The following is a 22,866-nucleotide window of genomic DNA, read 5'->3' as shown; positions in this document are numbered from 1 at the left end:
ATGCTGTTTGTATTTTGATAGTGCTTGCATTGAATCTATAGACGGCTTTAGGCAGTATGGCCATTTTGACAACACTAATTCCTCCTATTCATGAGCATGGGATGTATTTCTATTTATTAATGGTGTGTTGAATTTCTGTCATGAGTTTCTTATAATCTTCAGGGTATAGGTCTTTCTCCTTGATTAGGTTTATTCCTGGGTATTTTATTCTTTTGGTTGCAATTGTAAATGGAATTGTTTTCCTGATTTCTCTTTTTGCTAATTCATTAATAGTATATAGGAATGCAACAGATTTCTGTGTATTAATTTTGTATCGTACAACTTTGCTTACTTATTAGTTTTAGTAGTTTTGGGGTAGATTCTTTAGTTTAGGGTTTTTTATGTATAATATCATGTCATCTGCAAACAGTGACAGTTTAACTTCTTCCTTACCAATTTAGATGCCTTTTATTTCTTTGTGTCGTCTGATTGCCATGGCTAGGACCTCCAGTACTATGTTGAATAAAAGTTGGGAGAGTGGGCATCCTTGTCTCGTTCCTGATCCTGAAGGAAAAGCTTTCAACTTTTCACTGTTAAGTATGATGTTGGCCGTGGGTTTGTTGTAAATGGCCTCTATTGTGTTGAGGTACTTGCCCTGTATACCCATTTTGTTGAGAGTTTTTATCATGAATGAATGTTAAATATTGTCAAATGCTTTTCCAGCATCTATAGAGATCATCATGTGATTTTCGTCCTCCTTTAATTTGATGCGATGTATGATGTTGATGGATATTCGAATTTTTACCATCCTTGCCTCCCAGGAGTAAATCCCACTTGGTCAGGATGAATGATCTTTTTTATGTATTTTTTAGTTCAGTTTGCTAATATTTCGTTGAGTATTTTTTCATCTCTGTTCATCAGGGATATTGGTCTGTAATTTTCTTTTTTTTTTTTCTGGTGTCTTTGCCTGGTTTGGGTATTAGAGTGAAGTTTGGAATTATTCCCTCCTCTTCTACTTTTTGGAAAACTTTAAGGAGTCTTAGGTCTTCTCTGAATGTTTGATAAAATACAGCAATAAAGCCATCTGGTCCATGAGTTTTGTTCTTAGGTAGTTTTTTGATTACCATTTCAATTTCATTGCTGGTAATTTATCTGTTGAGATTCTCCTGTTTCTTCCTGGGTCAGCCTTAGAAGGTTGTATTTTTCTAGAAAGTTGTCCATTTCTTGTAGGTTATCCAGCTTGTTAGCATATAATTTTTCATAGTATTGTCTAATAATTCTTTGTGTTTCTGTGGTGTCCACAGTGATTTTTCCTTTCTCATTTCTGATTCTGTTTATGTGTGTAGACTCTTTTTTTCTTGATAAGTCTACCTAGGGTTTTATCTATTTTGTTTATTTTCTTGAAGAACTAGCTCTTGGTTTCATTGATTTTTTTTTTCTATTGTTTTATTCTTCTCAATTTTATTTATTTCTGCTCTGATGTTTATTATGTCCCTTCATCTACTTTGGGCCTCATTCGTTCTTTTCCTAGTTTCATTAACTGTGAGTTTAGACTGTTCTTTTGGGATTTTTTTTTCTTTCTTGAGGTAAGCCTGTATTTGCAATATACTTTCCTTTTTGAAGTGCTTTCACTGCATCCCACAGGTTTGGGGCTGTGGAGTTGTTTTTATTTGTCCCCATATATTGCTTGATCTTGTTTCAATTTGGTCTCTGATCCACTGATTGTTTAGGAGCATGTTGTTAAGGCTCCCTGTGTTTGTGCTGTTTTTTCTTTTCTTTGTAGAATTCATTTCTAGTTTGATACCTTTGTGGTCTAAGAAGCTGGTTGGCACAATTTCAGTGTTTCTGAATTTACTGAGACTCATTTTGTGGACTAGTATCTGATGTATTCTGGAGAACATTTAATGTACACTTGAGAATAATTTGTGTTCCGCAGCTTTTCGGTGGAGTGTTCCGTAGCTGTCTGTTAACAGCAATGAACAACACAGTAGAACCGATGGATCTGTCTCCTTACTTATTTTCTGTCCAGTTGATCTGTCTTTTGGCGTGAGTGGTGTGTTGAACTCTCCTAGAATGAATGTGTTGCGTTCTGTTTCCCCCTTGAATTCTGTTAGTATGTGTTGTACGTATTTGGGTGCACCTATATTGGGTGAATAGATACTTATAATGGTTGTATCCTCTTGTTGGACTGACCCCTTTATCATTATGTGTTGTCGTTCTTTGTCTCTTGCAGCTTTCTTTGTTTTGAAATCAATTTTGTCAGATACAAGTACTGCAACTCCTGTTTTTTCCCTCCGTTATTTGCATGAAATACGTGTTCCATCCCTTCACTTTTAGTTTGTGTCTATCTTTGGGGTTGAAGTGAGTCTCTTGTAGGCAGCATATAGAAGGGTCTTGTTTTTTTTATCCATTCTGTATGTCTTTTGGTTGGTGCATTCGGTCCATTTACATCTAGGGTGATTATTGATAGGTATGTACTTAGTGCCATAGCAGGCTTTAGATTCGTGGTTACCAAAGGTTCAAGGTCGGCTTCTTTACTGTCTAACAGTCTGACTTAACTCGTTTATTATGCTATTACAAACAGAATCTAAAGGTCATTTTTTTTTGGTCCCTTCTTTTTCTTCCTCTCCCACTCTTTATATGTTAGATATCATTCTATACTCTTTGTGTATCCATTGAGTGAGTTTTTCGGTAGCTGATTTAATTTTGTATTTGCTTAGTAATTAATTGGTCTACCTCTTTTACTGTGGTTTCAGTTTCCCTCGTGACAGCTACTTTGCCTTAGGAGCACTTCCATCTGCAGCAGTCTCTTTAAAATACTTTGTAGAGTTGGTTTCTAAGGGGTAAGTTCTCTCAACTTTTGCTTATTTGGAAATTGTTTAATCCCCGCTTCAAATTCAATGATGATCTTGCATTTTAATTATTATATGTCTTGGTGTTGTCTTCCTAGGGTTCCTTGTGTTGGGAGATTTGTGCACTTTCATGACATGAGACACTATTTTCTTTCCCAGACTGGGGGATTTTTCAGCAATTATTTCCTCAAAGAGACTTTCTATCCCTTATTCTCTCTCTTCTTCTACTGGTAACCCTATACTGCGAATATTTTTCTGCTTGGGTTGGCCATACAGTTCTCTCAGTATTCTTTGATTCCTAGAAATCCTTTCCTCTCTGTGCCTCAGCTTCTTTGTGTTCCTTTTCTCTAATTTCTATTTCATTTACCATCTCCTCTACCTTACCTAATCTACTTTGAAATCCCTCCATTGTATGTTTCATTTCATGTACTGTATATTTCAAAGTTTCTATCTCTTTCCTGATGTCCTCCGTGAGATCGTGAATATATTTTTTGTATCTCCATGAGCATGTTTTTGATTTTGATTTTGAAATCTTTATCAAAAGATTGGAGATTCAGTTTCATTTAGCCCTCTTTCTGGCTTCTTCTGATTCTTTCTTTGTACAAAATTATTTTGCCATTTCATTTTTCTAGTGCCCAGAAGCTCTACTCTCTGGAGCTGCCCTGCACCTACAGTGAGGGTGGGGGTCGCAGGCAAGTGGTACCGGTGCCTGCCGGGAGGAAAGAGCTCTTTCCTGCTTCCTGGCTGCTGTGCCTGCCTCCACTACCAGGGCCACTGGGCCAAGCGTGCTGGTAGGAGCTTCTGTGTTACGCACCTGTATCTGCTATAGGTGGGGCCACCCTCTGGGCGGCCTGGCGTGTTAGATGGGGTAGCAGCTGTGCGAATCGGTGTCTGCCTGGAGGAAGGAGCGGCTGGCTGCATACCGCAGTTCGGGGGCCTTGGGACTGCATTGCCAGCCAGGGGGTTGGAGCATCTGAAGCTCCTGAAAGTTTCCAACATGCTGCGCGGAGTGTGCCGGGATGATTTTGTCCACCTGTCCTTTTCAGCAAGTTCTGTGTATCCTTTGCCCCTTTAGCGCCCCTCTCACTGTTGGGAAGTCATTCAAAATTCCCGCTCTTCTTTTGTCCTGGAGCTGCCGTTTGTGCACACCTATTCTTCACAAGTGGCCGGGAATCGCAGTCTCTCTGAGAACTCTGCCTGTATTTGCTTTCCAACCACCCTAATCTCCAGAGCACCATGTAGCGGGTTCATGCTCCCAGAGCAGGTCTCCAGGGCTGGGTGTTTAGCAGTCATGGGCTTCTACTCCCTCCCTGCTCCGTTTTCTTCCTCCTGCCTGTGAGCTGGGATGGGGAAAGGGCTTGGGTCCCTCTGGATCATGGCTTTGGTACTTTACCCTTTTCTGTGAGATTTTCTCTTTTCCCCAGATGTAAGCAGTCTGTTCTGCCATCTTTGTGTCACTCTGTCAGGATTAGTTGTTTTTGCTGTATTTTCGTCTTAAATTGCTTTTTGAGAGTAGGTTACTGCCTCATTTTTCTCACTGCCATCTTTAAACCTTTTCAAAGCCAGTATCTTTTTTTTTTAATTTTTTTATTTTGATATCATTAATCTACAATTACATGAGGAACATTATGTTTACTAGACACTCCCTATCACCGAGTTCCCCCCACATACCCCATTACAGGTGTAGTAAGATGTTGTAGAATGACTACTTGTCTTCTCTGTGTTGCACAGCACTCCCCATGCCCCGCCACCCCACGCATCATACATGCTAAACATAATGCCCCCTTTCTTCCCCCGCCCTTATCCCTTCTTTCCCACCCATCCTCCCCTGTCCCTTTCCCTTTGGTAACTGTTAGTCCATTCTTGGGTTCTGTGAGTCTGCTGCTGTTGCGCTCCTTCAGCTTTTTCTTTGTTCTTATACTCCACATATGAGTGAAATCACTTGGGACTTGTCTTTCTCCGCTTAGGTTATTTCACTGAGCATAATACCATCTAGGTCCGTCCATGTTGTTGCAAATGGTAGGATTTGTTTTCTTCTTATGGCTGAATAATATTCCACTGTATATAATATGTACCAACGGGGCTGCTGCATTCTTAGGGTGAATTCCTGGAAGTGGAATTCCCGGGTCAAGTGGTATTTCTATTTTAAGCTTTTTGAGGAACCTCCATACTGCTCTCCACAGTGGTTGAACTGAGATTTACATTCCCACCAGCAGTGTCGGAGGGTTCCCCTTTCTCCGCATCCTCACCAACGTCTGTTGTGTCTCTTCCCGATGGTGGCCGTCCTGACTGGTGTGAGGTGATATCTCATGGTGGTTTTAATTTGCATGTCTCTGATGATTAGCGATGTGGAGCATCTTTTCATGTGCCTGTTGGCCACCTGAATTTCTTCTTTGGAGAAGTGTCTGTTCAGATCCTCTGCCCATTTTTTAATTGGATTATTTGCTTTTTGTGTGTGGAGATGCGTGGGCACTTAATACGTATTTTAGATGTCAACCCCTTATCGGATATGCCATCTATGAATCTGTCCTCCCATACTGTCGGATGTCTTTGTTCTACTGATGGTGGTTAAACAGAATGTTATACCCCCTGCCATTTCATTCCAATTCTGAGTCAATTTTTTTTTTTTTTTTCCTCAGAATACCCAACCCACCAAGAAAACTGAAACGAAGAGGAGAAGATGTGATACAGGAACATCGAGCCTAAACTGAGAGGTGAGATGGTGGAGACTGGTAGTATCTTTCCATGTGCTGCTTTCAAGGTTCACAGGGAAAAAAGGTTGCCACGGAGTTAAGGCCTGGGATGTGGACATCACCTGGTTATCGGTGGAGCCACCTAGCCACTAGCCATTAATGGGCAGGCTGGCATGCCTCACTGTTATTTCCTGCGGAGTTACACGTGTGGCGTCCCCCCATTGCAGTTCGGTCAGACCCCGTGTGGGGCTGCCCTGGCACTGGCTGGGTTGGATCTGAGAGCTCTGCCCGTTCCGGCTGGGCTGTCCCAGCGTCCCTCTCAGATCAAGGCCTCCAAAGTGCTGCTGGTAGAGAGACAGAGAGAGAGAGAGAGAGAGAGAGAGAGGGACAGAGACAGACAGAGAGAGAGAATCATGCCCAAGAGGCAGGGGCAACTTTTTGCTGGAGCTCCGTGAGCATGTTTCTGATTTTTATGTTGAGATCCCTTTCACAAAGATTGATTGAGTCCAGTTAACCAGGTTCCTTTGACTTTGACGTTTCGTATTTGTAGGTGGCGCCCTGTAGCACCCAGAAGCTTTCCTCTCTGGAGCTGCTCAGCCCTTGGGGTGATGGCAGGCAGGGGTCACGGGAGCGGCGATGGTGCCCGCGGGAGGAAAGAGGTCTTTCCTGCTTCCCGGCCGCAGTGCCCGTCTCTACTGCCAGGGACAGTTTGTGGGGCACGCAGGGAGAAGCCTCTGTGCTTTGCACCCATAGCTGCCGTAGGTGGGGCCGTCCTGTCGCTGGCCTGGCGCGATGGTGGGGGCAGCCGGTTTGCGAGCCGGTGCTGGCGGTGGGGGAAGGTGCAGCAGGCCGTGTTGTGTATCAGTCACATCACGGTGGTGGGCCTTGGAGCTGCGTAGGCAGCCAGGGGGGTGGAGCGCCCAGAGCTCCTAAAAGTTCCCCCACCTGCTGGGCAGACTACACCCGGACAGTTTTGCGCACCTGTGCTTTCTCCTGAGCGGCAAGCTCTCTGCGCAATCCTTGCCCCTTTAGCAGCTCTCCCGCCGTTAGGAGGTCTCTCAGACTGCCCGCCTCTCTTTCATCCCACAGCAGCCGGATGTGGATCCCTGTGTTCCGCAAGTGGCAGGAATCTCAAGTCTCTCCACGTACTCCGCCTTTCTTTGCTTTCCAACCACACCGATCCTCCAGAGCATCATGTAAGGTAGGTTCGTGCTCCCAAAGCAGATCTCCAGGGCTGGGTGTTCAGCAGTCCTAGGCCTCCACCCGCCTCCCCGTTTCCATTTCTCTTCCTCCCTCCGGTGAGCTCGGGTGCGGGAAGGGCCTACCGGGTCCCTCTGGATCACGGCTTTGGTATGTCACCCTTCACCTTGAGGTGATAGCTTGCCGCGGCAGCCTTCTCTCCTGCTTCTCTTCCAAGATCTGGTGTAGTTGTTAGTATTTCCACATTGTATGTATGTATGTGGTCTTCGGAGGAGGTTTCTGCCTCCCCTCTCACACTGCCGTCTTTAATCCCACCAAGCCATCTTTAATTTTTTTTTTCTTTTTCAGTTTCACTTGTGTAGGCTATCTTTTCCCACCCCTTCAACTTGTAGTTTGTCTGTGTGCTTGGATCTGGATCTTCAGTGAGCCTCCTGTAAGGGAGCACGTAGGCGGTCGTGAGTTTTCATGCATTCAGTCAACCCTGTGTCTTTTGTTTGGAGCATTTAAAGTCTTTCCCTTTACTGTGATAATTGATAGCGGTGTCCTTATTGCACTTCTTCAACTTGATCTCTCTCTTCTTTTTGCTCATAGTTCTTCTCTGTGCTTTTTCATCCTTGCTCTCCTGGTTATGAGCGATAGCATTGTTTAGTATAATGCTTTCCTGTCTGTCTGTCTGTCTGTCTGTCTGTCTATCTATCTATCTAACTTATCTGTCTGATCTCTCCACTCTCATCTATCTACTGTCATCTATGTGTCTATCTATCCAAACTAATCTATCACCTATCTGTTATCTGTCATCTATATGTATCTATATCAATGTGTCTATCTAATCTATATGTATCTATATCGTCTATCTAGTCTATCATCTTATCAATCTACCTGTCATCTATCTATGTGTATCTATAGGTGTCTGTCTAATCTGTCCACCTGATCTATCATGTATCATCTATCTAATCTGTCTGTCTGCCTATTCTATCTAATCTCTCTATATGTATCTATATGATCTATGTAATCTATCTTATCTATCAGTCTATCAATCTAATCTAATCTATCCATCTATCTAATGTATCTGCCTATGTATCTATCTACCTATCTATCTATCTATCTATCTGTCTATCTATTTTGTCCATTTTTGTGAACGTACCGTCACTAGGCGCACAGTCATTCCTCTGTCTCCTTCTCATTCTTGATTCCTTGTGTTTGTTTCTGTGAGTTAGCTGTGTCTTTGGGTCTTGAGAGGAGTGGCCATGGGTTGGAACACCTGGGTAGGTGGCCCGAGTCCTCTGGGTGTAGATGGCCGGCTGGACTCTGACCAGTGCGGGCTGGGGCCCTCCGGGTGCTCTGCCCTGGGGCTGGCCCTGCCGGGGGCGGCTGCATGAGCTGCGGGGCAGATCTGAGGCCCCACACAGGGAGCACCCCGGCTGGCCTGCTGGGGCCGAGGCAGGTGCACGCCCAGTAGTAGGTCTTTGTGCCTGCGCGCCGATGTCACCTTGGTGGCCCTGCTTGGCTGCCTGCCCATCTCCAGAGAGCATGTGTAGTCACAGGTTCAGTGAGCCGCCTTTTTGGAGACACGCGGGGCTGGTGTGGGCTAGTGGCCCGTGGGCTTGCTGAGGTGGCAGGCCAGCTAGCTCGTGGGGAAACTGCTCCCCTCTGTTGTCAAGGTGGAGGTGGAATTTCAGTGCATTTAGGCATTTAGATGTGAGTGAGGTCTATCTGAAATGGAATAGTAGCATTTAGAGCTATGTTTTCTGTTCGTATGGGAAGGGTGCTGAGCATAAAGAGTTGGGTGGCGGTGGCAGGAATTGTAGGAATGTTTATGTCCTTGCATTTATTTGTTTTCCGTTAAGGGAAGTGATTCTGAAGTAACTTTTTGCTCCTGTATGAAGGTGGTGCGTAAGGTCACCCCACGTCAGTCATGGTGAGATGAAGTGAGGTAGTAGAATTAAAGCCTGTACCCCTTGGCCTTATACGTAGGAGACGCACCGTGGGTGCTCTTTGCTGCTTGCCTGTCCTGGCTTATTGCCTTAACTAACGTGATGGTTCAGAGTGGTCCCAGCGACATTTCCAGCAAAATCTTTCTACAATTGCATAGAAACCCTTGGGATATCTATATCCCCAGAGGCTAGTGGAAAAGCTTACTCCTTCTGGTCACTGCAAGTTTTTCGCACTATCGTGCATTTCTTTGTTACTTTTAGACCGACAGGGGCAGCGGTACACACACACACACACACACACACACACACATAGAATTAAACATGTTTAAAAACCAAAATGAAAACAGTGGTTTTCTGTGTCACAGCAGGGATTCCCTAGCCTGCGGCGAGCTCAGAGCAGTGTCAGAGAAGAGGGAAGGGGCCTCGTTAGCCAACCCGGTCTCCCTCCTCTGGACTTGCCTCCCCCTGGGCTGTTTTCCCTTAAACGCGCAGCACGCAGACCTCGCGTTGAACACGCACAGTTATAAAACGCGGCTACTTTCACATCCCAGTCACTGGGGCATGGGGAATGTTACATCGTTAGGTGTGGCTCAAAACATTATCACTCGTGTATGTGAGTTCTTCCTCTGTAGCAGAGTGAAAGAGTAAAGACAGCCAGAGGCATATTAGCAAGAACAGGGGAAGTCTTTCTTTAATGGATAGCAGGGAGGATAGGAAGCCCCTACAAAAGGACATGGGCCTTGTACGGGGCTGGGGGAGACCGGTAGACGGCCGCAAGGGTGGCGGCGTGTCCACCGCGTCACCGTCGTCGTGGGTAGGGCTGAGTCCGGCAGTTGTGCCACTTGTGGCATCGAGCCCGTGGGGACCGGAAGCCGTTCAGGTCAGAGTTCGGCCCCAGGCCGGCGGGCCACGGGGGCGGCGTGATGTCCATAGGCTCACCCTCCGTGTCCGAGTCTGGCCCCAGGGCGGTGGCCCACGGGGGCGGCGTGGTGTCCATAGGCTCGCCCTCCGTGTCAGAGTCCGGCCCCAGGGCGGCGGCCCATGGGGGCGGTGTGATGTCCATAGGCTCGCCCTCCGTGTCCAAGTCTGGCCCCAGGGCGGTGGCCCACGGGGGCGGCGTGGTGTCCATAGGCTCGCCCTCCGTGTCAGAGTCCGGCCACAGGGCGGCGGCCCACGGGGGTGGCGTGGTGTCCATAGGCTCACCCTCCGTGTCAGTTTCTGGCCCAAGGCCGTTGTTCCACGGGGGCGGCGTGGTGTCCATACGCTCGCCCTCCGTGTCAGAGTCCGGCCCCAGGCCGGCGGCCCACGGGTGTGGCGTGGTATTCATAGGCTCACCCTCCGTGTCAGTTTCTGGCCCCAGGCCGTTGGCCCACGGGGGCGGCGTAGTGTCCATACCCTCACCCTCCGTGTCAGAGTCCGGCCCCAGGCCGTTGGCGCACGGGGGCGGGGTAGTGTCCATACCCCCACGGGGGCGGCGTCCATACCCTCGCCCTCCGTGTCAGAGTCCGGCCCCAGGCCGGCGGTCCACGGGGGCGGCGTGGTGTTCGTAGGCTCGCCCTCCGTGTCAGATTCTGGCCCCAGGCCGTTGGCCCACAGGGGCGGCGTGGTATCCATACGCTCGCCCTCCGTGTCAGTGTCCGTACCCACGCCGGCGGCCCACGGAGGCGGCGTGGTGTTCATAGCCTCGCCCTCCGCATCAGAGTCCGGCCCCAGCGGCGTGGTGTCCATAGGTCCTTCGTTTGAGGCAGGCATGAGAATAGGGCACGAAGCTAGGGAGAGCCTCCAGCTCCTTCTCAGGCCGGGCGCACCCTCAGCTGCCCAGCTAGGGCAGCCTCTGATAGGTCAGCCAGCGGACGCATCACAGAGCAGCCGCCCGGGCAACCGTGATGTCACCCAGGGGGGACGCATCTAGGAGCCCCCACTGCCGTGAGCACACCAGCCCCACCTAGAGGAGACCCTGGCCCAGTGTCACAGGGCGTGGCCCCAACGCCAACCCCAGTTGAGTCCCTAGCCCCTGGGACTGCCCGCCGAGGGCCGTGCAGGTGTTTGGGCCAGCGAGACCACCATGCAGAACGTTCAGGGCCGCAGTGCCCGCGTCTGTCAGAGCTAGGCCCGCCCGGGTGTCAGCTCTGCACGCGCTCAGCACCCGGGGTGCGGCGGCCAATGCTGCGCCCCTGCGGTCCCCGAGGCCGGGGCGCCACCCGCCCTCGCCCCGGGCCTTCCCATCTTCTCTGGGAGGCCTGGAGCCAGACATGCTTTCTCCGCCACGGCCAGCCAGGCGGGTGACAGATTCCAAGGAGGGGACCGTCCGCGTGACTTCCCTTTCTGGCCAGCAGGCAGGTTCTTTCTTCGCTTCCCAGAAAGCGTAGGTCAGGGACCACCAGGTTTCAGCATAGCAACATGCGACGTTCTGACTGAGCCAGGCAGGCAGCCCAGATTTTCTCTTTGGTCTCGTTTTGGGGCCTGTGTCTGGTGTACGAGTAACACAACACAGTAAACTGGGAAACACTTTTTATTTTCTTACTTTTACTTTTTTATGTTTATTCATTTTGTTACCATTAATCTGCAGTTATATGCAGAACATTATGTTGTCTAGACTCCCCCCTTCACCAAGTCCCCCCCACAAACCCCGTGACAGTCACTGTCCATCGGTGTAGTAAGATGCTGTAGAATCACTACTTGTCTTCTCGGTGTGGCACAGTCCTCCCTATGCGCACCGCCCCCCACCCCCGCCCCACATTATACATGCTAATGATCGTAAGGCCCCCTTTCTTTTTCCCCACCCTTATCCCTCCCTTCCCACCCATCCTCCCCAGTCCCTTTCCCTTGGGTTCCATTCTTGGGTTCTGTGATTCTGCTGCTGTTTTCTTCCTTCAGTTTCTCTTTGTTCTTATACTCCACATATGAGTGAAATCACTTGGTACTTGTCCTTCTCCGCCTGGCTTATTCCACTGAGCATAGTAATAATACCCTCTAGCTCCATCCATGTTGTTGCCAACAGTAGGATTTCTTTTCTTCTTAAGGCTGAATGATATTCCATTGTTTATAATATGTACCACGTCTTCTTTATCCATTCATCTGCTGATGGACACTCAGGTTGCTTCCATTTCGTGGCTATTGTAAATAGCGCTGCGACAAACATAGGGCTGCATCTGTCTTTTTCAAACTGGGCTGCTGCATTCTTAGGGTAAATTCCTGGAAGTGGAATTCCCGGGTCAAGTGGTCTTTCTATTTTGAGCTTTTTGAGGAACCTCCATACTGCTCTCCACAGTGGTTGAACTGAGATTTACATTCCCACCAGCAGTGTCGGAGGGTTCCCCTTTCTTTCTCCACATCCTCGCCAACGTCTGTTGCTGTGTGTCTTCCCGATGGTGGCCGTCCTGACTGGTGTGAGGTGATATCTCATGGTGGTTTTAATTTGCATGTCTCTGACGATTAGCGATGTGGAGCATCTTTTCATGTGCCTGTTGGCCACCTGAATTTCTTCTTTGGAGAAGTGTCTGTTCAGATCCTCTGCCCATGTTTTGATCGGATTATTTGCTTTTCTTGTGTGTGGAGGTGCGTGAGCTCCTTATGTATTTTGGATGTCGACCCTTTATCGGATCTGTCATTTATGAATATATTCTCGCATATACTGTAGGGTACCTTTTTGTTCCATTGGTGGTGTCCTTTGCTGTACAGAAGCTTTTCGGCTTGATGTAGTCCCACCAGTTCATTTTTGCTTTTGTTTCCCGTGCCCGGGGAGGTCTGTTCTTGAAGAGGTCGCTCATGCTTATGTCCAGGAGATTTGTGCCTATGTTTTTCTCTGAGAGTTTTATGGTCTCATGACTCACATTCAGGTCTTGGCTCCATTTCGAATTTACTTTTCTGTATGGGGTTAGACAGTGATCCAGTTTCATTCTCTTACGTGTAGCTGTCCAGTTTTGCCAGCACCATCTGTTGAAGAGAGTGTCATTTCCCCATTGTATGTCCCTGGCTGCCTTATCATATAGCAATTGACCCACGTATGTTTGGGTTAATGTCTGGAGTCTCTGTTCTGTTCCACCGGTCCGTGGCTCTGTTCTAGTGCCAGTAGCAAACTGTCTTGATGACTGTGGCTTTGTAGTAGAGCTTGAGGTTGGGGAGCGAGATACCGCCCCCACCCAGCACACACACAGACACACTTTCTTCTTCCTTCTCAGGATTGCTTTGGCTATTCGGGATCTTTGGTGTTTCCATATGAATTTTTGAACTGTTTGTTCCAGTTCGTGGAAGAATGCTGTTGGTAATTTGATAGGGACTGCACCCAATCTGTAGATTGCTTTGGGCAGGATGGCCATTTTGACGATATTAATTCTCCCTAGCCAAGAGCGTGGGATGAGTTTCCATTCGTTAGTGTCCTCTTTAATTTCTCTCAAAGAGTGTCTTACAGTTTTCAGGGTATAGGTCTTTCGCTTCCTTGGTTAGGTTTATTCCTAGGTATTTTATTCTTTTTGATGCAATTGTGAATGGAATTGTTTTCCCGACTTCCCTTTCTATTGGTTCATTGTTAGTGTATAGGAAAGCCACAGATTTCTGCGTGTTGGTTTTGTATCCTGCAACTCTGCTGTATTCCGATATCAGTTCTAGCAGTTTTGGAGTGGAGTCTTTAGGGTTTTTTTATGTGCAGTATCATGTCATCTGCAGATAGTGACCGCTTAGCTTCTTCTTTACCTGTTTGGATTCCTTGTATTTCTTTGTTTTGTCTAACTGCCGTGGCTAGGACCTCCAGTACTATGTTGAATAACAGTGGGGAGAGTGGGCATCCCTGTCTTGTTCCCCATCTCAGAGGAACAGCTTCCAGCCTCTCGCTGTTCAGTATGATGTTGGCTGTGGGTTTTATCATATGTGGCCTTTGTTATGTTGAGGTACTCGCCCCGTATACCCATTTTGTTGAGGGTTTTTATCGTGAATGGATGTCGAATTCTGTCGAATGCTTTTTCAGCATCTGTGGAGATGATCATGTGGTTTTTGGTCTGTCTTTCTGTTTATGTGGTGGATGGTGTGGATGGACTTTGGAATGTTGTTACCATCCTTGCATCCCTGGGATGAATCCCACTTGATCATGGTGTTTGATCCTCTTGATGTATTTTTGAATTTGGTTTGCTAATATTTTGTTCATTTCCTAGGTATTTTTGCTCCTCATCCACAGTTCCTGAGAATCCTTCTGAGCCGTAACTGTCCAATGGGTGTCTTGTTAGGTTAATGCAGAGGCTTTGGGGCCCTAGCCCAGGGTAGAGGCTGGTTGCCGGGGGCACCAGGCTTGTGGTTAGAGGGTGGGAACTTTCAGCCCCCAGCCCCCAGGGAAGGAAGAGGAAAGGGATGAGGGCTGGAGGTTGAATCACCAATGGCCAGCGATTTAGTCACTCATGGTTCTGCAGTGAAGCCCTCACAAAACCCTATGAGAAGAGCACATCTCTCTCTCTCTCTCTCACATCTCCTGCTTCTCTGTCAGAGCTTCCATGCTTGGGGAACCAGGTCGCCTGCACATGCCACCATGCCAGGCCCCAAGTCCCAGGAGGATAGAAGCTCCTTTACTTGGGACCTTGCCGTGTCTGTGTGTGTGTGTGTGTGTGTGTGTGTGTGTGCGCGCGCGCGCGCTCCACCTGAATTTCTTCTTTGGAGAAGTGTCTGTTCAGATCCTCTGCCCATTTTTTGATCGGGTTATTTGCTTTTTTGTGTGTGGAGGTGCTTGGGCACTTAATACGTATTTTAGATGTCATCCTCTTCTCGGATATGCCATCTATGAATCTGTTCTCCCATTCTGTCGGATGTCTTTGTTTTACTGATGGTGTTTAAACAGAATCTTATACCCCCTGCCATTTCATTCCATTTCTGAGTCAATTTTTTTTTTTTTTTCCTCAGAACACCAACCCTCCAAGAAAACTGGAACGAAGAGAGGAAGATGTGGTACAGGAACATCGAGCCTAAACTGAGAGGTGAGATGGTGGAGACTGGTAGTATCTTTCCATGTGCTGCTTTCAAGGTTCACAGGGAAAAAAGGTTGCCACGGAGGTAAGGCCCGGGATGTGGACATCACCTCATTATCGGTGGAGCCACCTAGCCACTAGGCATTAATGGGAAGGCTGGCGTGCGGCACTGTTATTTCCTGCGGAGTTACACGTGCGGCGTCCCCCCGTTGCAGTTCGGTCAGACCCCGTGTGGGGCTGCCCTGGCACTAGCCGGGGTGGATCTCAGAGCTCTGCCCGTTCCTGCTGGGCTGTCCCAGCGTCCCTCTCAGAACAAGGCCTCCAAAATGCTCCTGGTAGAGAGACAGAGAGAGGGACATAGAGAGAGAGAGAGACAGAGACAGACAGAGAGAGAGAATTATTATGCCCAAGAGGCAGGGGCAACATTTTGCTGGAGCTCCGTGAGCATGTTTCTGATTTTTATGCTGAGATCCCTTTCACAAAGATTGATCGAGTCCAGTTACCAGGTTCCTTTGACTTTGACGTTTCGTATTTGTAGGTGGCGCCCTGTAGCGCCCAGGAGCTTTTCTCTCTGGAGCTGCTCAGCCCTTGGGGTGATGGCAGGCAGGGGTCACGGGAGCGGCACTGGTGCCCGCGGGAGGAAAGAGGTCTTTCCTGCTTCCCGGCCACAGTGCCCGTCTCCACCGCCAGGGCCCGTTTGCGGGGCACGCAGGGAGAAGCCTCTGTGCTTTGCACCCGTAGCTGCCGTAGGTGGGGCCGTCCTGTCGCTGGCCTGGCGCGATGGAGGGGGCAGCCGGTTTGCGAGCTGGTGCTGGCAGGGGAGGAAGGTGCAGCAGGCCATGTTGTGTATCAGTCACATCACGGTGGGGGTCCTTGGAGCTGCGTAGGACCCAGAGCTCCTAAAAGTTCCCCCACCTGCTGGGCAGACTGCTCCCGGACAGTTTTGCGCACCTGTGCTTTCTCCTGAGCGGCAAGCTCTGTGCAACCCTTGCCCCTTTAGCAGCTCTCCCGCCGTTAGGAGGTCTCTCAGACTGCCTGCCTTTCTTTCATCCCACAGCAGCCGGATGTGGATCCCTGTGTTCCGCAAGTGGCAGGAATCTCAAGTCTCTCCAAGTACTCCGCCCGTCTTTGGTTTCCAGCCCCACCGATCCTCCAGAGCATCACGTAAGGTAGGTTCGTGCTCCCAGAGCAGATCTCCAGGGCTGGGTGTTCAGCAGTCCTAGGCCTCCACCCGCCTCCCCGTTTCCATTTCTCTTCCTCCCTCCGGTGAGCTCGGGCGCGGGAAGGGCCTGCCGGGTCCCCCTGGATCACGGCTTTGGTACGTCACCCTTCACCTTGCGGTGACGGCCTGCCGCGGCAGCCTTCTCTCCTGCTTGTCTTCCAGGATCTGGTGTAGTTGTTAGTATTTCCACATTGTATGTATGTATGTGGTCTTCGGAGGAGGTTTCTGCCTCCCCTCTCACACTGCCGTCTTTAATCCCACCAAGCCATCTTTAATTTTTTTTTTCTTTTTCAGTTTCACTTGTGTAGGGTATCTTTTCCCACCCCTTCAACTTGTAGTTTGTCTGTGTGCTTGGATCTCAAGTGAGCCTCCTGTAAGGGAGCACGTAGGCGGTCTTGAGTTTTCATCCGTTCATTCAACCTTGTGTCTTTTGTTTGGAGCATTTAAAGTCTTTCCCTTTACTGTGATAATTGATAGCGGTGTCCTTATTGCACTTCTTCAACTTGATCTCTCTCTTCTTTTTGCTCATAGTTCTTCTCTGTGCTTTCATCGTGGCTCTCCTGGTTATGAGCGATAGCTTTGTTTAGTATTATGCTTTCCTGTCTGTCTGTCTGTCTATCTATCTATCTTATCTGTCTGATCTCTCTACTCTCATCTGTCTACTGTCATCTATGTGTCTATCTATCCAAACTAATCTATCACCTATCTGTCTGTTATCTGTCAATCTGTCATCTATATGTATCTATATCAATGTGTCTACCTAATCCTTATCCATCTATATCATCTGTCTAGTCTATCATCTTATGAATCTATCTACCTGTCATCTATCTATGTGTATCTATAGGTGTCTGTCTAATCTGTCCACCTGATCTATCATGTATCATCTATCTAATCTGTCTGCCTATTCTATCTAATCTCTCTATATGTATCTACATGTTCTATGTACTCTATCTTATCTTTCAGTCTATCAATCTAATCTAATCTATCCATCTATCTAATGTATCTACCTATCTACCTATCTATCTATCTAGCTAGCTATCTAGCTATCTATTTAGTTTGTCCATTTCTGTCAACGTACCGTCACTAGGCGCACAGTCATTCCTCTGTCTCCTTCTCATTCTTGATTCCTTGTGTTTGTTTCTGTGAGTTAGCTGTGTCTTTGGGTCTTGAGAGGAGTGGCCGTGGGTTGGAACACCTGGGTAGGTGGCCCGAGTCCGCTGGGTGTAGATGGCCGGCTGGACTCTCTAACCAGTGCGGGCTGGGGCCCTCCGGGTGCTCTGCCCTGGGGCTGGCCCTGCCGGGGCGGCTGCGTGAGCTGCGGGGCAGATCCGAGGCCCCACAAAGGGAGCACCCCGGCTGGCCTGCTGGGGCCGAGGCAGGTGCACGCCCAGTAGTAGGTCTTTGTGCCCTCGCGCCGATGTCGTCTCGGTGGCCCTGCTTGGCTGTCTGCCCATCTCCAGAGAGCATGTGTAGTCACAGGTTCAGTGAGCCGCCTTTTTGGGGACACGTGGGGCTGGTGTGGGCTAGTGGGCTTGCTGAGGTGGCAGGCCAGCTAGCTTGCGGGGAAACTGCTCCCCTCTGTTGTGAAGGTGGAGGTGGAGTTTCAGTGCATTTAGGCATTTAGATGTGAGTGAGGTCTATCTGAAATGGAATAGTAGCATTTAGAGCTATGTTTTCCTTTCGTGTGGAAAGGGTGCTGAGCATAAAGAGTTGGGTGGCGGTGGCAGGAATTGTAGGAATGTTTATGTCCTTGCATTTATTTATTTTCCGTTAAGGGAAGTGATTCTGAAGTAACTTTTTCCTCATGTATGTAGGTGGTGCGTAAGGTCACCCCACGCCAGTCATGGTGAGATGAAGTGAGGTAGTAGAATTAAAGCCTGTACCCCTTGGCCTTATACGTAGGAGACGCAGCGTGGGTGCTCTTTGCTGCTCTCCTGTCCTGGCTTATTGCCTTAACTAACGTGATGGTTCAGATTCAGAGCGGTCCCAGCGACATTCCCAGCAAAATCTTTCTACAATTGCATAGAAACACTTGGGATATCTATATCCCCAGAGGCTAGTGGAAAAGTTTACTCTTTCTGGTCACTGCAAGTTGTTCGCTCTATCGCGCATTTCTGTGTTACTTTTAGACCGATAGGGGCAGTGGCACACACACTCACTCACATACACACACACATACACACACACACACACACACACACACACACACACAGAATTAAACATGTTTAAAAACCAAAATGAAAAGAGTGGTTTTCTGTGTGGTTTTCTGTGTCACAGCGGGGATTCCCTAGCCTGCGGCGAGCTCAGCAGTGGCAGAGAAGAGGGAAGCGGAAGGGGCCTCGTTAGCCAACCCGGTCTCCCTCCTCTGGACTTGCCTCCCCCTGGGCTGTCATCCCTTACGCACTCAGCACGCAGACCTCGCGTTGAGCACGCAGTCATAAAACGCGGCTACTTCCACATTCCAGTCACTGGGGCATGGGGCATGTTACATTGTTAGGTGTGGCTCAAAACATTATCACTCGTGTATGTGAGTTCTTCCTCTGTAGCAGAGTGAAAGAGTAAAGACAGCCAGAGGCATATTAGCAAGAACAGGGGAAGTCTTTCTTTAATGGATAGCAGGGAGGATAGGAAGCCCCTACAAAAGGACATGGGCCTTGTACGGGGCTGGGGGAGACCGGTAGACGGCCGCAAGGGTGGCGGCGTGTCCACCGCGTCACCGTCGTCGGGGGTAGGGCTGAGTCCGGCAGTTGTGCCACTTGTGGCATCGAGCCCGTGGGGACCGGAAGCCGTTCAGGTCAGAGTTCGGCCCCAGGCCGGCGGCCCACGGGGGTGGCGTGGCCCACGGGGGCGGCGTGTCCATAGGCTCGCCCTCCGTGTCAGAGTCCGGCCCCAGGGCGGCGGCCCACGGGGGCGGCGTGATGTCCATAGGCTCGCCCTCCGTGTCCGAGTCTGGCCCCAGGGCGGTGGCCCACGGGGGCGGCGTGGTGTCCATAGGCTCGCCCTCCGTGTCAGAGTCCGGCCCCAGGGCGGCGGCCCACGGGGGTGGCGTGGTGTCCATAGGCTCACCCTCCGTGTCAGTTTCTGGCCCCAGGCCGTTGTTCCACGGGGGCGGCGTGGTGTCCATACGCTCGCCCTCCGTGTCAGAGTCCGGCCCCAGGCCGGCGGCCCACGGGGGTGGCGTGGTATTCATAGGCTCACCCTCCGTGTCAGTTTCTGGCCCCAGGCCGTTGGCCCACGGGGGCGGCGTAGTGTCCATACCCTCACCCTCCGTGTCAGAGTCCGGCCCCAGGCCGGCGGTCCACGGGGGCGGCGTGGTGTTCGTAGGCTCGCCCTCCGTGTCAGATTCTGGCCCCAGGCCGTTGGCCCACGGGGGCGGCGTAGTGTCCATACCCTCGCCCTCCGTGTCAGAGTCCGGCCCCAGGCCGGCGGTCCACGGGGGCGGCGTGGTGTTCGTAGGCTCGCCCTCCGTGTCAGATTCTGGCCCCAGGCCGTTGGCCCACAGGGGCGGCGTGGTATCCATACGCTCGCCCTCCGTGTCAGTGTCCGTACCCACGCCGGCGGCCCACGGAGGCGGCGTGGTGTTCATAGCCTCGCCCTCCGCATCAGAGTCCGGCCCCAGCGGCGTGGTGTCCATAGGTCCTTCGTTTGAGGCAGGCATGAGAATAGGGCACGAAGCTAGGGAGAGCCTCCAGCTCCTTCTCAGGCCGGGCGCACCCTCAGCTGCCCAGCTAGGGCAGCCTCTGATAGGTCAGCCAGCGGACGCATCACAGAGCAGCCGCCCGGGCAACCGTGATGTCACCCAGGGGGGACGCATCTAGGAGCCCCCACTGCCGTGAGCACACCAGCCCCACCTAGAGGAGACCCTGGCCCAGTGTCACAGGGCGTGGCCCCAACGCCAACCCCAGTTGAGTCCCTAGCCCCTGGGACTGCCCGCCGAGGGCCGTGCAGGTGTTTGGGCCAGCGAGACCACCATGCAGAACGTTCAGGGCCGCAGTGCCCGCGTCTGTCAGAGCTAGGCCCGCCCGGGTGTCAGCTCTGCACGCGCTCAGCACCCGGGGTGCGGCGGCCAATGCTGCGCCCCTGCGGTCCCCGAGGCCGGGGCGCCACCCGCCCTCGCCCCGGGCCTTCCCATCTTCTCTGGGAGGCCTGGAGCCAGACATGCTTTCTCCGCCACGGCCAGCCAGGCGGGTGACAGATTCCAAGGAGGGGACCGTCCGCGTGACTTCCCTTTCTGGCCAGCAGGCAGGTTCTTTCTTCGCTTCCCAGAAAGCGTAGGTCAGGGACCACCAGGTTTCAGCATAGCAACATGCGACGTTCTGACTGAGCCAGGCAGGCAGCCCAGATTTTCTCTTTGGTCTCGTTTTGGGGCCTGTGTCTGGTGTACGAGTAACACAACACAGTAAACTGGGAAACACTTTTTATTTTCTTACTTTTACTTTTTTATGTTTATTCATTTTGTTACCACTAATCTGCAGTTATATGCAGAACATTATGTTGTCTAGACTCCCCCCTTCACCAAGTCCCCCCCACAAACCCCGTGACAGTCACTGTCCATCGGTGTAGTAAGATGCTGTAGAATCACTACTTGTCTTCTCGGTGTGGCACAGTCCTCCCTATGCGCACTGCCCCCCACCCCCGCCCCACATTATACATGCTAATGATCGTAAGGCCCCCTTTCTTTTTCCCCACCCTTATCCCTCCCTTCCCACCCATCCTCCCCAGTCCCTTTCCCTTGGGTTCCATTCTTGGGTTCTGTGATTCTGCTGCTGTTTTCTTCCTTCAGTTTCTCTTTGTTCTTATACTCCACATATGAGTGAAATCACTTGGTACTTGTCCTTCTCCGCCTGGCTTATTCCACTGAGCATAGTAATAATACCCTCTAGCTCCATCCATGTTGTTGCCAACAGTAGGATTTCTTTTCTTCTTAAGGCTGAATGATATTCCATTGTTTATAATATGTACCACGTCTTCTTTATCCATTCATCTGCTGATGGACACTCAGGTTGCTTCCATTTCGTGGCTATTGTAAATAGCGCTGCGACAAACATAGGGCTGCATCTGTCTTTTTCAAACTGGGCTGCTGCATTCTTAGGGTAAATTCCTGGAAGTGGAATTCCCGGGTCAAGTGGTCTTTCTATTTTGAGCTTTTTGAGGAACCTCCATACTGCTCTCCACAGTGGTTGAACTGAGATTTACATTCCCACCAGCAGTGTCGGAGGGTTCCCCTTTCTTTCTCCACATCCTCACCAACGTCTGTTGCTGTGTGTCTTCCCGATGGTGGCCGTCCTGACTGGTGTGAGGTGATATCTCATGGTGGTTTTAATTTGCATGTCTCTGACGATTAGCGATGTGGAGCATCTTTTCATGTGCCTGTTGGCCACCTGAATTTCTTCTTTGGAGAAGTGTCTGTTCAGATCCTCTGCCCATGTTTTGATCGGATTATTTGCTTTTCTTGTGTGTGGAGGTGCGTGAGCTCCTTATGTATTTTGGATGTCGACCCTTTATCGGATCTGTCATTTATGAATATATTCTCGCATATACTGTAGGGTACCTTTTTGTTCCATTGGTGGTGTCCTTTGCTGTACAGAAGCTTTTCGGCTTGATGTAGTCCCACCAGTTCATTTTTGCTTTTGTTTCCCGTGCCCGGGGAGGTCTGTTCTTGAAGAGGTCGCTCATGCTTATGTCCAGGAGATTTGTGCCTATGTTTTTCTCTGAGAGTTTTATGGTCTCATGACTCACATTCAGGTCTTGGCTCCATTTCGAATTTACTTTTCTGTATGGGGTTAGACAGTGATCCAGTTTCATTCTCTTACGTGTAGCTGTCCAGTTTTGCCAGCACCATCTGTTGAAGAGAGTGTCATTTCCCCATTGTATGTCCCTGGCTGCCTTATCATATAGCAATTGACCCACGTATGTTTGGGTTAATGTCTGGAGTCTCTGTTCTGTTCCACCGGTCCGTGGCTCTGTTCTAGTGCCAGTAGCAAACTGTCTTGATGACTGTGGCTTTGTAGTAGAGCTTGAGGTTGGGGAGCGAGATACCGCCCCCACCCAGCACACACACAGACACACTTTCTTCTTCCTTCTCAGGATTGCTTTGGCTATTCGGGATCTTTGGTGTTTCCATATGAATTTTTGAACTGTTTGTTCCAGTTCGTGGAAGAATGCTGTTGGTAATTTGATAGGGACTGCACCCAATCTGTAGATTGCTTTGGGCAGGATGGCCATTTTGACGATATTAATTCTCCCTAGCCAAGAGCGTGGGATGAGTTTCCATTCGTTAGTGTCCTCTTTAATTTCTCTCAAAGAGTGTCTTACAGTTTTCAGGGTATAGGTCTTTCGCTTCCTTGGTTAGGTTTATTCCTAGGTATTTTATTCTTTTTGATGCAATTGTGAATGGAATTGTTTTCCCGACTTCCCTTTCTATTGGTTCATTGTTAGTGTATAGGAAAGCCACAGATTTCTGCGTGTTGGTTTTGTATCCTGCAACTCTGCTGTATTCCGATATCAGTTCTAGCAGTTTTGGAGTGGAGTCTTTAGGGTTTTTTTATGTGCAGTATCATGTCATCTGCAGATAGTGACCGCTTAGCTTCTTCTTTACCTGTTTGGATTCCTTGTATTTCTTTGTTTTGTCTAACTGCCGTGGCTAGGACCTCCAGTACTATGTTGAATAACAGTGGGGAGAGTGGGCATCCCTGTCTTGTTCCCCATCTCAGAGGAACAGCTTCCAGCCTCTCGCTGTTCAGTATGATGTTGGCTGTGGGTTTTATCATATGTGGCCTTTGTTATGTTGAGGTACTCGCCCCGTATACCCATTTTGTTGAGGGTTTTTATCGTGAATGGATGTCGAATTCTGTCGAATGCTTTTTCAGCATCTGTGGAGATGATCATGTGGTTTTTGGTCTTTCTTTCTGTTTATGTGGTGGATGGTGTGGATGGACTTTGGAATGTTGTTACCATCCTTGCATCCCTGGGATGAATCCCACTTGATCATGGTGTTTGATCCTCTTGATGTATTTTTGAATTTGGTTTGCTAATATT

General features: G+C 49.6%; 1 protein-coding gene across 17 annotated transcripts in view; it reads left to right on the top strand.

Moving 5' to 3' along the window:
• Positions 1–22,866, top strand: part of LOC140845888 (uncharacterized) — a 79,156-nt gene that overhangs the window by 34,616 nt on the left and 21,674 nt on the right. For 11 of the 17 annotated variants that reach the window (XR_012124797.1, XM_073221051.1, XM_073221050.1 and 8 more), the window contains 2 exons: positions 14,542–14,615; positions 15,664–15,775. Coding sequence is in view for 16 of the 17 variants with exons in the window: in XM_073221051.1 (XP_073077152.1) it covers positions 14,542–14,615; positions 15,664–15,775 (186 nt within the window). In the remaining variant the exon portion in view is untranslated. Of the gene's footprint in view, positions 1–2,735; positions 2,823–5,470; positions 5,546–6,613; positions 6,726–14,541; positions 14,616–15,663; positions 15,776–22,866 lie in introns of all 17 variants that reach the window. The other 6 variants (XM_073221060.1, XM_073221055.1, XM_073221056.1 and 3 more) reach the window with 2 other exon arrangements.

The sequence above is a fragment of the Manis javanica genome, chromosome 13 (genome assembly GCF_040802235.1).
Source record: "Manis javanica isolate MJ-LG chromosome 13, MJ_LKY, whole genome shotgun sequence".
Lineage (NCBI taxonomy): Eukaryota > Metazoa > Chordata > Mammalia > Pholidota > Manidae > Manis > Manis javanica.
This window is presented reverse-complemented; position numbering and strand designations above follow the sequence as displayed.